This window comes from Giraffa tippelskirchi, chromosome 4 (assembly GCF_054371585.1).
Source record: "Giraffa tippelskirchi isolate mGirTip1 chromosome 4, T2T-mGirTip1v1.2.pri, whole genome shotgun sequence".
NCBI classification, from domain to species: Eukaryota; Metazoa; Chordata; class Mammalia; order Artiodactyla; family Giraffidae; genus Giraffa; species Giraffa tippelskirchi.
The window spans coordinates 168,318,879-168,333,005 of NC_137278.1; the positions used below are offsets into that span (position 1 = coordinate 168,318,879).

A 14,127-nucleotide genomic window follows, 5' to 3' on the forward strand; every position below is an offset into this window, starting at 1 on the left:
GTCACCTTTAGTAGCTTAATGTACAGGTAAAGGATTAGGGCTGTTGACATTTTCTTTTTCCTGTGGTATTTTGTAATATCTGAGCTATAGATTAGCTTTTAACAAACTGTCCATCAGAGGCCATATGCCTTTAATTGGGTCTAGGTTGAAAGAGTCACCCTGAAACTCTGGTGGCTCCAAAACTGGTTCTCCAGCACACCTCTTTGTGGCCTTATGATGTTAGGATGCGCTGTGTGTGCTGTGTGTGTGCATTGTTCGGATGTGCTGTGTGGTGTGTGTGTAGTGGGGATGGAAGGACGTAGTGATAACCAGAAGCACCGTGTACTATTAAAACCGGAGTTTTCAAAATGCGGTCCTTTTTGAGTGGTCCCGGAGAGGTTTGTGACCGGTGCTGGTGTCCCGAGGAAACAGATGCTACTTCCCAACCTTATCTCAGATTTACTAGCCCACGGGACAGATCCCTCTCAGTTTAGGATACCAGTGTGTGTGTCACACACCTAAATTTGCAGTCCTCTCATAATAGTTTATTCTGAGTTCTTAAAACCACCATCACAGCTTTTCCTCTTAACTAGCTCATAGTTAGAAGCTTATAAAATCCACATTCTTCTCATTAGACTGAGACTGTTAAGCTGTATGTGTTGCTGGTGAATGATGGGAATGAAGTCATGGTGTGGTTGTATCCTGTTTGCTGCATGACTTTCTGACATCACTGTGATGTGTTGTGGTGGATGAACGCCGTGGTAGATGCAGCTCCACATTGCTGGCTTGTAGCCTTAAGGACTTTGTCTCGCCCCTCATTTCCCTTTAGTTATTCTTATTAACAGAAGCTTGCTAACCTCCCCCCCCATTTATTAATGAAAGCTCTGGTTTGGCATGGTTGGAATCAAATCATGGCAGGTAGCCTCTCAACAATGTAGATTTTGTGATTCCCTAGGTACAAAAAATTGAATTCTGTCTCCTCTCACTCTACCTTGCCTCTCCAATTCCTGAGATCACTGCTTAGCTTAATATCTCTGTGATTCTGACACTCCCCTTTGCTCTCTATACTTGGGACCCTGAACCAAGGTTTGTCTTTCTCCTACCCTGCCAAATTACAGAGCCCCGGGAGGAGCCAGGCAGGGTTAACACTCCTTTGGACAGCCTCCAGTTGACTGCAGAAAATGTGGAATGGATAAAACATGGGAAGTATTCATTACGTCACATGACAAGGTTTCATCTTAATTAAATGGCCCTCTTCGGGATTCCCCAACAGGTTATAGCACTGGAAGTTTCTGCTATCCCAGAGCAAACCAGGTGAAATGTTAATTGAGAGGGAAGGAGATGTTAATTTGTTTCTGCTCTAGACTCAACAAAAGACCAAAGAGAGCAGATACTTAAATATGATAGGTTGGAAATTGAAATTACAAGTAGTAGGACCAATCTGGAGAAGGAAATGGCAACCCACTCCAGTACTCTTGCCTGGAAAATCCCATGGATGGAGAAGCCTGGTAGGCTGCAGTCCATGGGGTCATGAAGAGTCAGACACGACTGAGCAACTTCACTTTCATACATTGGAGAAGGAAATGGCAACCCACTCCAGTATTCTTGCCTGGAGAATCCCAGGGATGGCGGAGCCTGGTGGGCTGCCATCTCTGGGGTCGCAGAGAGTCAGACACGACTGAAGCGGCTTAGCAGCAGCAGCAGCAGGACCAATCAGAATAGAAATAATGAAAGATACTTCAGACTTTAAAGAATTTTCTCTTTCTCTTCTCTCATACAACTGTAGAAGGGATGTTTAGATTGGTTTTATGACACACTAAAATTACAAAAATTTTTTCTTCTTTTCCTCCTGGCTTGCCAGTTGAGAGGATTCTGGACAGAATCTATGAGTCTCCTCTCTTGCATGTTTCGTTTGTGGAAACACAAGGGAGCCTCTGTGCCCTTTATGCATTGTGTTTGGTTAATGGGCTGGTTTGACTTGCTTATTGCACAACCTTCCAGTTTGTCTGCAAGCAAACCCAAAGTGCCACCTTCTATCAAAGTCTACATAGTAGACTGAAACAGGATTTAATTCGTGACTGCCTTGGAGTCCAGGACAACTTTTGACACTTAGTGGAGATAATTAGTAACCAGTCCCCGTGCTCGCTTGGATAAAGAAAACCACGCATATGCAAGTGCTCTCAGAGCTGTTTAATCCTCCAGCATAATTGAGTTACAGCTTGTATCTGCGAGGCTGACTTCACATGCTTACACTGTACCCTAACCTGCATCCTTTCACCCATTCTGAACACACAAAAGCAAATGAGCCACCAACCTGTTCTATGAAGTTGAACATGAAGCACGGAGCTGGGAGGGGCGGGATGGCCAGAGTTGGGCTCTGCTGTGTATTGGGTGGTCTGGAGGGACCCCTGGGTCCTGGGTCTGGAAAAGCTGGACAAGCTTTGGTATTGTCCTGGTCTGCTCACCATGCCTCCTGACTGATGCTGACAGTGGTACTGTGTCCCTTCTGCTCCCTGCTGTGGTGGCCCTGCAGTCAATTCATCTGTGTGGGGTCCACGCTCACCACGGCCCCTGCTTCTGTTTGTTCCCGTGGACTACAGGTTTTCTTCAGCTTCTTATCTCATTAATCTCTCTATTGGTTTAATTCTTTTCCTGGGCAAGTGACTTCCTTACATGGATACTCTCAGAAAAAGCAAACCTTTTCTTTACTTTTAACACTTTGTTTGCATTTTGTTGATTTCATAGTTTTCTAGAAGGGCCAATCTAACACAGGTCCTGCACATCGACGTGTGCCAACGGCGGGTGCTGTGCTATGCTCACGTAGCTTGTTCACAAGCTGCCGGCACCAGCTTGCTTTCCCCTCAAGCTCCTTTCATTGCAAATTCAGATGAGAACTTCCAGAAGGTCACTGATGTTCAGGCTCATGGGATTTACTACTGTGTTTGTTACCATGGGCGTGAAGGCCTATCACCCTGAAATTCTGGAAAGGTAGAACTAACTGCCCCATCAGCAGGGACTGAACCAGGGGACAGAGGGGGCGTGACGAAGAGGACAGAGGATGAATGGAAGAGAAAGGACATGTAGATTCCAGTATCCCTCGAAAGCTGATGTGACAATTAAGTGACAGTGCCCTTTAATCAGGCTGTTAGGAGGAAGATCTGGAAGAAGGTATTTTCTGCAGCTGGTGGAGGTGTCCAGTGGGGCTGCATTTTAAACTCTCTATTCACTATGCTACATGTCAGCACACACCAAATGGATCTTTGTCCTGGTTCTGCCTCCCCAAGACAGTGTGGACAGGAAATGCTAGCTTTTCTTTGGATCAGAGTTGTGAAACCAAGCAAAAATGCACAAACACGACCTTTCAGAATCTCTCCAGAGTGACTCTCCTCCCCCTTTCGTTTTGTTCTTTCCCATTTAAAAATATCACAATTATTAAAGGTTAAATGTTAGGAGGTAACATGTGCTAGTTTACGTGAGAAACTAGTCCATTTTGGGGACTGTCTCAAAGGACCATACACGGTCTCTGCATTCACACACAGACCAATGGGAGAATTTGTTTCAATGTGTTGGTTATAACCTTGTCTCATGTCCTGGAGTTGTCCGTGCATGGCTATAAAAACAAGGATGCCTAGCCTGAGAAATGAGTGTGTGCTACTGTACTGGAATGTCTGGTGTTTGAATGTTCCGATGTTTTCGGGGAGAGGGGAGAGAATACAGGGAAGTGGGACAATGTAAGCCATGTCACCACTGTTTATGGGGCCACCCTGGGTGTGATGCTTCCACCGCAGCACCATTCACGCAGCAGCATTCCCACACAGCTCAGGGCAGGTCTAACTTCAAGGGGCATTCCAAACACTTAGGGAGGTTGACAGAGACACAGGTTCAAGGCCTGATGAGCGGAAGTTCTGACTCCTCTGGCCTGAAATGAAGTGACTTACGCCCATGGCCATATCCTACGCTTTGAGGAACCTTGTCTAGCCTGTCACCACTCCATTGTGTATTTTGGGCTGTGTTTTATTGCTAAATGAGAATTGGGTGAGATAGTTTGATTTCTTCTTCTGGTCTTATTTCCAGAGTGGGAGAGTGATGACTGCTTCGTGTATTTCCTGTCTTCTTAATCTCCTAAAATACATGGCTCCGTGTTGTTACACCTGCCTGACAAGTTCTCTGCATTCTTTTATTCAGAGTGCAGCTCCAGGCCAAGGATGCTTCCATTTTCACCTCCCTCTCTCCCTTCCCTGTGAGCAGTAAGGGGAAGACATGTCTCAAGTTGCAAGTGAAAGTGAAAGTCGCTCAGTTGTGTCCAGCTCTTTGCAACCCCATGGACTACAGTCCATGGAATGCTCCAGGCCAGAATACTGGAGTGGGTAGCCTTTTCCTTCTCCAGAGGATCTTCCCAACCCAGGGATTGAACCCAGGTCTCCCGCATTACAGGTGGATTCTTTACCAACTGAGCTATTAGGGAAGCCCTCCAGTTGCTAAGTGGGATGTAAAGGGACAACGTGGTTATGTTCTAATACCCTCAGTGCCTTCTAGAACCAGGAGGCTGGTTCTGGCACCAGCGATGTTTCCAGCATCAGGTGCTTGGTGATCAGGACACCCCCGCACCTTTGCCCCTCCCCAGAGGAGTCTGAGGCAGGAGAAAGAGTATTGGGAAGAGAGTCAGGGCTACATTTTCCAGCTCTGCAGTTAACTTTTTTAGTCAAATAAGTGTGGCTTAAACGAAGTTAAAACTAATTTCTTTGCTATAGGAATTCCAAGAGCCTTTGATATAGGTACTGTTGAGCTCAGAAAACAAACCCAAAACAGTATTTCCTAAGCACATTTGACCAGTGAACCCTTTTGTAGCTGAGTAACCTACCCATGCCTTGCTGCTCAGTCTGAAGTGCCGAGCTAGAAGTTACTGTCATCGCACTTTCTGATCCTGTGTCATCTGTCTGCTCACCGTCTCTGGTTCCTTGTGTGTCCGTGAGGGGGAAACAGCGTTCCTGGTGGGAATCCAGAGAGACTGAACGGTGGTGTAACGCAGAATGGGTGGAAGGGCCTTGACTAGTTGAGGACATCATCTCCCTCTGGGAACTAGGAGTGATTCCTAAAAGAACCCGGGGTCTGCTCTTGGCTGTCCAATTTAGGATAGCATGCTGGGTGTGAGTGGCCTTGCAAAGCCTCCTCTCTGTTTCTGTTATGTTCTGAAAGGCTCAACGTGTCACATAGTCTGAATTCATTCTGTGGTCCTCAAGATCCACTGGTGGCAGTTGTGATGGGGCCTGGGCCTGCCTGGTCTGCAGGCCTGTCTCTTGAGCTTGGATGGAACTGACAAGGGTAGGTGCTAAGTTCCCTTGGCTGGGCTCTTCTCCTTTTGTTTGTAGAACACTGTCAAAAGGTCATTGCCTCCTACATTGCTGAGGTCTGACTTCAGCATCTGCATTTTATGGAGATGGGGGCAAGGCTCAGAGAGGCCCCTTCCCAAAGGCAAGCAAAACACTAACAAGCAATGTCAAAACCAGTCACACTGATGTCTCACTTGGTTATCTGAGGCAGGGGAGCAAGCATCTGGGCAGGAAGGTGGATGTGACACCCATCTTTAAGGCCCATTTTGAGGAATCTGGAGGCTCTCAAATGCCCACCGCTTGGCTGGATGATGCTGGAATGCCATGGCAAAGGGATATGGGAACACATGAACTCAGTTCCTGGATCAAAGGCATTTGGAAAGGATATTCTCAGGCCCTCCATTCTGTTCCCAGCAGGAACCAAGGCTGAGATGGAGGGTGGGGCAGGAGAGGCCTGACCAGGGTTAGTCAGAGAACAGGCTGGCAAAAGACTTCCTCAGGTTGCGGATGGTCTCGGCCTTGGCCTCATCCTCACTGGGGGTCCCACGCTGGGAAGTGTCAGATGTGCTGAGGCTGTTAGTCAGGGACTGGGATTTGCTGAAACAGAGAGGCAAAGGAAGTTAGGGATGACATGGCTGGACTCCCCAGGAAATGGGTCTTGGGGCTTGCCTGGGAGCTGGCTGGATGAACCCCATCACCCCAAGGATACTGAGCCCAGCAGCCAGGCATCCCCACACTTACACCACACACACAATTAACCCGCCAGGTGGCTCCTGGGACCCTCCTTTTTTAGGTGTAGAAATTTAGGCTCATAGCAAGGAACAAGGGAGCATCCAAGGCTCAAATTCTTCCCACAAAAACAGGTTGCTCAGATGGCAGGCACAACTGGAGAGCAGCTTGTCCACTCTCCTACCTCAGTGCACAAACCTGCTTGGCAAACTGTAAGGTGCAGTATCAACAGGTTAGGCTTGTTCCTCCTATACTTTCCAGCGCCAGTTTGGGGATTGGAAGATTGTGTTCCAGACCCTTTCTGCCATCTGTTCCTCTGGCCATAGGCTAGAAAGTCACTGAGCGGGGCCTCCTTTCCCTAATCTGTGAGACGGAGGGTTGGTCCAGCCCACCCTCGGGCCTCTTCCAGCTCCAACACCATGGGCTTCAACTCCAACTCTGCTCGACGCTCTTATGGCCAATTCCAATGCGCTTTGGAGTTCTCACAGTGCCTACGATCTGAAAGGCAGTGTTTGACTCTTTGTGCCAGCCTAATGCCAGGTGATAGGGCTCCAGACATGAATGAGATTCAGGCCCTGCCCTCAAGGGGCTCACAGTCTAGTGGGGGTGAAAGACATAGGAAGAGATCCACGCAGGCTCTTGTCATCACATTAAATAACTGAAATCTTCTTCAGAGCAGGGCTATCTTTTACCCCTTGCTTCTTCCACCCAGGGTGTTATTCAAGACTAGTTCAGAGTAGGCGTTTGGTAAGTACCTGCTGATCTGAACTGAATCAAATAATACTTTAGAGCATCAACCAGGAGATTCAAGTGTTGTTAGCTAGATTACTGGGCTTCCCTGATGGCTCAGGCGGTAAAGAATCTACCTGCAATGCAGGAGACTTGGGTTCGCTCCCTGGTCAGGAAGATCCACTGGAGGAAGGCATGGCAACCCACTCCAGTATTCTTGCCTAGAGAATTCCATGGACAGAGGAGCCTGGGGGGCTACAGTTCATGGGGTCTCAAAGAGTCAGACACGACTGAGTGACTAACATACACACACAGCTAGGTTACTACAAGGTTAGTGCTCAAACCTGGCTTAAGTTCCAGAGCCTTTGTCTGTCCTGTGATTAGCTGGGCTGCATCTTTTCACACGTGAGAGGCAGCCACAGATACACACATATGGAGCCAGCAGCATTCTGAGCACCAATTGTGCAAACACTCATTTTAATTCTCGTAATGACCCTGTGGGGTAAATACTATTGTCCCCATTTTACATGTGAAGAAGTTTAGGCACAGAGAAGTTAAGTAACTTTTTTCTGAGGTCAGGCAGCTTTTAAGTGGCAGACTTCAAACTGAACCCAGAGGTGGTCTTGACTCTACAGTCTGTGCTTTCAACCTCTATGCCTACTGCTGGAGGACCACTTGCTAATATTACTAAGCTGAAAATGTATTTATCCTTTGATCCAACAATATCATTTCAGGTATTTTCTATACAGTTGATCCTGCACATATAAGAAAAAGCTTGTTTTCAAGGCTATTCACTGCTGCCTTCTTTGTAAGAGAAAACCAAATTTCCATTTATAGTGGATTAGTTAGATAAATTGTAGTATAATTACACAGTGGAATAATTATACAGCTTTGTAAAGGAGAAAATGTCAATGAACTGCGTGGAAGAGCTCCCGAATGTATTGCTAAATGTAAAAGCAAGGAGCGAATGGTGTGGATAGTGAACACTGCTGATTGTGTAAATAAGTGGGAGGAGGGAACCAGAACATATATTTCTGTATGTGCATAAGGAAATACTGGAGGAACACACTAGAACTAACAAATGGTTACCTCTGGGGAGCAGGGGGCAGGAAAGCATTGGATGAGGATGAGGTGGGGTAAGAGTTTTCAATAAAAACATCAATATTTTTTAGATCTTTGAACCAGGTGAATACATACATTACTTCTTCTGAAAAATTATGGTTAGCTTATTTGGAGTTGAAGGAAAGGAAAAACTTTCCAAAGAAAATACATTTGGGATCTCTCTCTCTCTGACCTCAAACCAAGAGACAGGCTTGAGAGGAAACAAGAGAGAGAACAAATGTGCGCCCTGGGATGGAGCCTTCCCTCCCATCGCAGCCATCTAGCCTTTCACAGGGTGACTTTGCAGGTCCTTGTATCAGGAGTCTATTTCCGGGACTTCTCTGGTGTCCAGTGGTTAAGAATCCATCCTGCAATGCAGGAGACATGGGTTCGATCCCTGGCCAGGAAACTAAGATCCCACATGCTGAGGAGCAGCTTAAGCCTATTCGCCACAACTATTGAGCCTGCATGACACAACAAAGATCCTGCATGCTGCAACTAAGACCCGACACAGCACGATAAATAAATAAGGTTTTAAAAAGGAGTCTATTTTCCCACCTTTTTAATCTGGACTTGACCATGTGACTTGTTTTTATCAAAAGCCTATGATGGGATGAAATGACATCGTGCAGCTTCTAAGGTTGGACCTTGAGAGGCCTTGAAGCTTCTACTTTTGCCCTTTTGGAATGTAATTCTACCACATAAGGAAGCTGGGTCCAGCCTGCTGGAGGATGAGGCCCCAGGAGAGAGAGAGGCTTGGCTGACAGGTGACACCAACAACCAGATGTGTGCAGGAAACCCTCTTGGACTGTCCAGCCGCAGGTAAGTTGCCGGATAACTACAGCCCTATGAGCAATCCCAGGAGAGCAGGGTTGCTAGATTTAGTAAGCAAGCATACATGACACCCAGTTAAGTTTGAAATTCAGATTTAAAAAAATACTTTTTGAGTATAAGTCTAACCCATGCAATATTTGGCTTCCCTGGTGGCTCAGACAGTAAAGAATCCACCTGCAGTGCGGGAGATCTGGGTTTGATCCCTGGGTTGGGAAGATCCCCTGGAGGAGGGCATGGCAACCCACTCCAGTATTCTTGCCTAGAGAATCCCATGAACAGAGGAGCCTGGTGGGCTATAGTCCCTGGGGTAGCAAAGAGTCAGACACGACTGAGCAACTAAGCACATGCAATATTTGAGGGCATACACTCCAAATTATTCATTGTCTGAAATTCAAATCTAACTGGGCATCCTGCATTTTATCTGGTAACTCTCCAGGAGAGACCATCAGGAGATCCTCCCAACTGAATGAAACTCAGTACAAGTGGCTAAATGAAAAAAACTATGAACAAAGAAAATGGTTGCTTTCTTAAGCCACTAAGTTTCAGGGTGGTTTGTTATGCAGCAGGAAGTAACTGATGCAGGTATACATGGAGGATCACAGTGGGGCCTAACCTATGCTCTGGCCTTGCTAGGTCCTACCTGCCACTCAGGTTCCATCCTCTAGGCCTCCTTTTACCCATTTAAAGTTGGGGTGAGGCCTTGGTGGGTCTTGCTCTGTCTCTGAGTCCCTGACCCTAAGCCAGCCCAGCTCCACCCACACTCCAAGTCCATTCTCAGCCCTTCCCGGGTCCCAAAGCACTTACTTGAGATGGGGATGGGGTGATGCTGGCTTCTTGGCCTCTTCACCCTGTTGGGAGGTGCTGCGGCCCTGCACAGGGGGCCTGGGCTGCGAGGTAAGGGGTGCGCTTGACTTGGGGGCCTGGTTTGGAGAGCTGCCTCCAGATGCACGGGAGAGCTGGGGAGACCCTGGCGATCTCTGCTGTGGCGATCCAGACTGAGGGCTCAGGGGTTGCTGGCCTTGTGGAGAGAGCCTCTGCTGGGAGGGGCTCCCAGATCTTGGGGGCTGAGGAGACTGAGCTGGGCGAGGGCCCCCTACAGGGAGAAAAAAATGATTCCATTCAAATTCTTTTAGGATAAATAAGGCTGTGCACAAGTGTCACTTCGAGGAACTTCATTACAGGGTTCTTCCTACCAAGTGAAAAACTGAAAACAATACAAACAGGCAACCATAGAGGAACTGACTAGGAACATTAGGATACATTCATGTAATGGAATGTGCTATGGTCATCATGTATCATGTGGCAGAACAATATTAAATGACACGTGATGTTGATAATATATGCTAAATATTAATATATACTGCTAGACAGAAAGCAGCTTATAAAACAGTATTTGTGGTTTAATTTCATTTTGGCATAAATAAAAATACATGGGCCTGAGGCAAAGGAAGGAGTCCTTGCCCTGTCCAAGGGAGCAGGCTATGCCTGTTAAGTCACTTCAGTTGTGTCTGACTCTGCGATCCCATAGCCCACCAGGATCCTCTGTCCATGGGATTCTCCAGGCAAGAATACTGGAGTTGGTTGTCACGCCCTCCTCCAGGCAATCTTCCTGACTTGGGGATGGAAGCCACATCTCTTACTTCTTTATTGGAAGGTGGGCTCGTTATCACTAACGCCATCTGGGAAGCAGCTGTTACCAAGGGAGCAGCTATTACTAAGTGTCAGTGGCATTTGCTACCTTGTTTCCCACTGTTTCTAGAGCTCCTACTCTGTCACAGGAGCTGGAAATCTGGATTTTATGTAAAAGTTTCTCATTTTTAAATGTTGGTTTGCTTTTTTGTTTTCTTAAACCCACCACAGGTCCAAAAAAACATGTTTTCTACTTTTATCTTTAATCTCCCCTCTTTCCCCAACACTCTGCCCCTCCAGGCTGGTAATAGCTTGGAAAATCTGGACTCTTATTTACTCATTTATTAACTATTCATTCAGTCCCTATTATACAGATGAGATTCATCAAGAGACTAGTTATTTTCTTTCAGCTTCTTGGTAAAGCAAAAAAAAATTAATAATTTTTGTTTGAGCACATAGAAAAAAATTAACATATGTAGATAGTATTTGCTTAGTATTTGCTTTAGCACAGGATCAGTGCTAAAAGATGATGAGGTTCCTTAAAAGAGAACTTCACTTTCACTGAGTTGAAAATGAGTAGTGAGTTCAAAAAACAAGTTAATAATGTGATCTTGTTAATTTGGGAACTCAATGAAAGCATTGTGTTTTAATTAGCCTTGTTATTTTTACTCTAAATGTTAATTCAGTGAGCATTTTCTTTAATTATCCTAATTGGTTTTTAATTGATTGTTTTTCAACTCACTAAAAGTATGTTTAGCCTCCTGTCCCTTAAAATAATATCTCTTTATTTATTGTGTGTGTCTCTACTCTGAGCCGGAGAGGAAACAAGAATACAGTAGCTCTCTGTTTTAGAAGTGCTCTGTGCAAATGTGGTTGAAAAAGTAAGTCCTGGGGCAGAGTGGGAAAGGAGAGGGCAGAGACACAGCCAGAGCCTGGCAGGGTGATGAATAAGTTGTTTTTGAACGTCCTATAATCAAAGAATTATCACCTGGCAGGGAGGGCAGTGGGGCTGCAGTTGTTATAAGTATTCCTAATGAGGACAATCATTAAGAACAACATGTATATTATCATTGTTGTGTTGCTTGTTGTTGTTGTTTAGTCGCTAAGTTGTGGTCAACTCTTTGTGACCCTCATGGACTGCAGCACACAAGGCTCCTCTGTCCATGGGATTTTCCCAGGCAAGAGTACTGGAGTGGGTTGCCATTTCCTTCTCCAGGGGATCTTCCCGACCCAGGGATTGAATTTGTGTTTCCTGTATTGACAGTTGGATTCTTTACCACTAAGTCAGCTCAGCAGGGAAGCTTAGTAAGACACAAATTATTAATAGTGAGTTTTTTAAACTATAAGAGTTTATTCTGGCAGTGTCTCTTTATATCAACATAACTGCTTTCCTTACAGAAAAATCCAGTAAGAATAAGTTCTTGGCATCCTTGCTGGCCTCAAAGGTTTTGATAATCTCTTTTGTCTCCTTTTGAGGTCGCTATCCTGTTTCTCCATCTACTTGACATCTCCTTGGACCCGATTTTCTTTTTTTTGGCACACTGTGCGGCATGTGGGATCTTAGTTCCACTGCACTACCTGGGGTGGAAGTGCAGAGTCTTAACCTCTAGATTGCCAAGAAAGTCCCTAATAGTGAGTTTTTAACAGTTAAAGTCCCTGGTGGTTCAGACAGTAAAGAATCTGCCTGCAATGCAAGAGACCTAGGTTTGACCCTTGAGTTAGGGAAGATCCCCTGGAGGAGGGAATGGCAACCCCTTCCAGTAATCTTGCCTGGAGAATTCCAGGGACAGAGGAGCCTGGTTACAGTCCCAAAGAGTCGGACACGACTGAGTGATGGTTATCAGCAATAAATTACTAGCACCTACTAAGCACTACCTCCACACTGGGACAGCTTGCTATTTATAACTGCTTCTCTTGCATTATCTCACAGGCAGCTCTCCACTACTAAACAGGCAGATGTCATTTCCTCCTTCATCACTGTGGAAACTGAGCCTCCGAGAAGTGAGGTAACTTGCCTAAGTCTGCCAGAGGACTGAGACATTGTAAGTAGATTCAAGCATGTTCATCTGCCTAAAGAAGAACTCAATGTTCACTGGTACACAGTTGTGTAAGTCCTGAAATTTCCATTTTCTTAAATGCTTTCTGCTTTTCCAGGAAGAGAAACACAGACAAGAAAGAATGAATGGGTGTTTTATATAAGACCTGTGGAAGAGGAAGCCATTTGCTGCCCAAGGCTGATTTTCCCAAGAAGTAATGAATCTATTACTTTGATAAAACCGCCTGGGAAGGTCCCAGTGTGATAGTAGTGCTTTCTTTCTGATGGGTCTTAAAGCAGATTCTTTAAAGATCACTGTGAAGATGCCTGGCCTGGCATCTTGGGGTGAAGCTGTCCCGAGGCCCCGAGCTGGCACTAGAGCCATGAGGGTGCCTGGAAGGTTCTGACATCAAGAGAGGACACAGATGACTTTCACCCCAGGCCTGAGCGTGAGAACACACGAGCAGCTGGCAGCCCAAGAGGAGGGGTTAGTTACTGCCACAATCTCCTTTCATCTTGTCATCAACAGTTCATCCATTCTCTGATAAATGGTGGCATTTACTTAGTAATACTGGGATATTTTTGAGGAATGATTTGAATTGACAAGGTTCTATATAATGTTCCATTTTTCTTTCTCACTCTTGCTGGTTGGCTCATAAATCTATAATCAGGTACTGCTAGTGGCTAGGAAACAGGCACTTTCTAGAAGATCTGAAAGTCCAGACTTGTAAACATGCCATTTTCTTGTGCTTCCTTGCACAAAGCCTCAACGCCTACCTCTGTAAAAAGGAAATGCCCGTTTTCATTGTTGACACGTTAGGAAGCTGAAAATGAGACCATAAATGGGAAAGCCCCTAGCACAGGGCCTGGCACATATTAGACATTTCATACATTTACTTTCAGTCTTTCTTCCCTCCTTTCCTGACTTTAAGGGAGTGACAACCTCATGGTCTCATTCATTCTGCACACAGAGCAAGGGAATAAGTCTGGCGATTTAGTATTAAGATGGAGTTTTTCAGAGTGCCTTTTTGGAAGTCACATGTGGATCCCTCAGTGCATTTCAGCATCCTTGCTGGATGGTTTCTCTTGGTGGGTGGCTTGTCGTGGGTCCTACCTTGTGTGGGTGGCCGTGGCTGGGGTTGTCCAAGTGGAGGACCCAATTGGGCTTGCCCAGGGGATTTTGCTGGTTTAGTCTGAGGAGCCTAAAACAGAAGAGAAAAGAAGACTGTTGTGGCCACTACAGCCATTCACCTCCTGGGTGGGAGGGCCGGATTTGTAATCATCTGTTTGTTATTGAGGTTGCTCAGTTGCTCAGTCGTGTAATGGACTGTAGCCCGCCAGGCTCCTCTGTCTATGGGATTCTCCAGGCAAGAATACTGGAGTGGGTTGCCATTTTCTTCTCCATCGTTACTGAGGTAAAACTTACATAATGTGCACAGCACAAATAGTTTCTACACGTGGAGACACCTGTGTAATCACCAAGCAGGTCAAGACAGAACACTTCCAGTGGAGAAGGCTGCCCCATGCCCTCTCCAAGCCAGTGGCCTTCTTGAAAACAAGCATCTTTCTGACATCTGTTATCACAGATTTGTTTTGAGGGGGAAAAGAGGGATCAGGTTTTGAGACTTGCTTTTCCAGAAAGCTGGAGATCTAGAAAATTCTTTGGAGAATTATCTGGTAACCCACGGTGAGGATCAGGGAAGACAGGAGCTCTGTGTTAGCATGAAGAGGTTGGAAGATGAGGAAATGGAAGACACAGGA

The 14,127-nt window shown here is 46.0% G+C and overlaps 1 protein-coding gene across 1 annotated transcript in view; it reads right to left on the reverse strand.

Annotated features, from left to right (window-relative positions):
* Positions 1-5,474: 5,474 nt before the first annotated feature.
* SYN3 (synapsin III) overlaps positions 5,475-14,127 on the reverse strand; it is a 436,230-nt gene continuing 427,577 nt past the window's right edge. The window contains exons 12-14 of the mRNA XM_081591365.1: positions 13,481-13,568; positions 9,507-9,795; positions 5,475-5,906 (exon numbers count right to left, since the gene is read on the reverse strand). Coding sequence (XP_081447491.1) covers positions 5,774-5,906; positions 9,507-9,795; positions 13,481-13,568 — 510 coding nt within the window. The 3' untranslated portion in view covers positions 5,475-5,773. The remainder of the gene's footprint in view (positions 5,907-9,506; positions 9,796-13,480; positions 13,569-14,127) is intronic.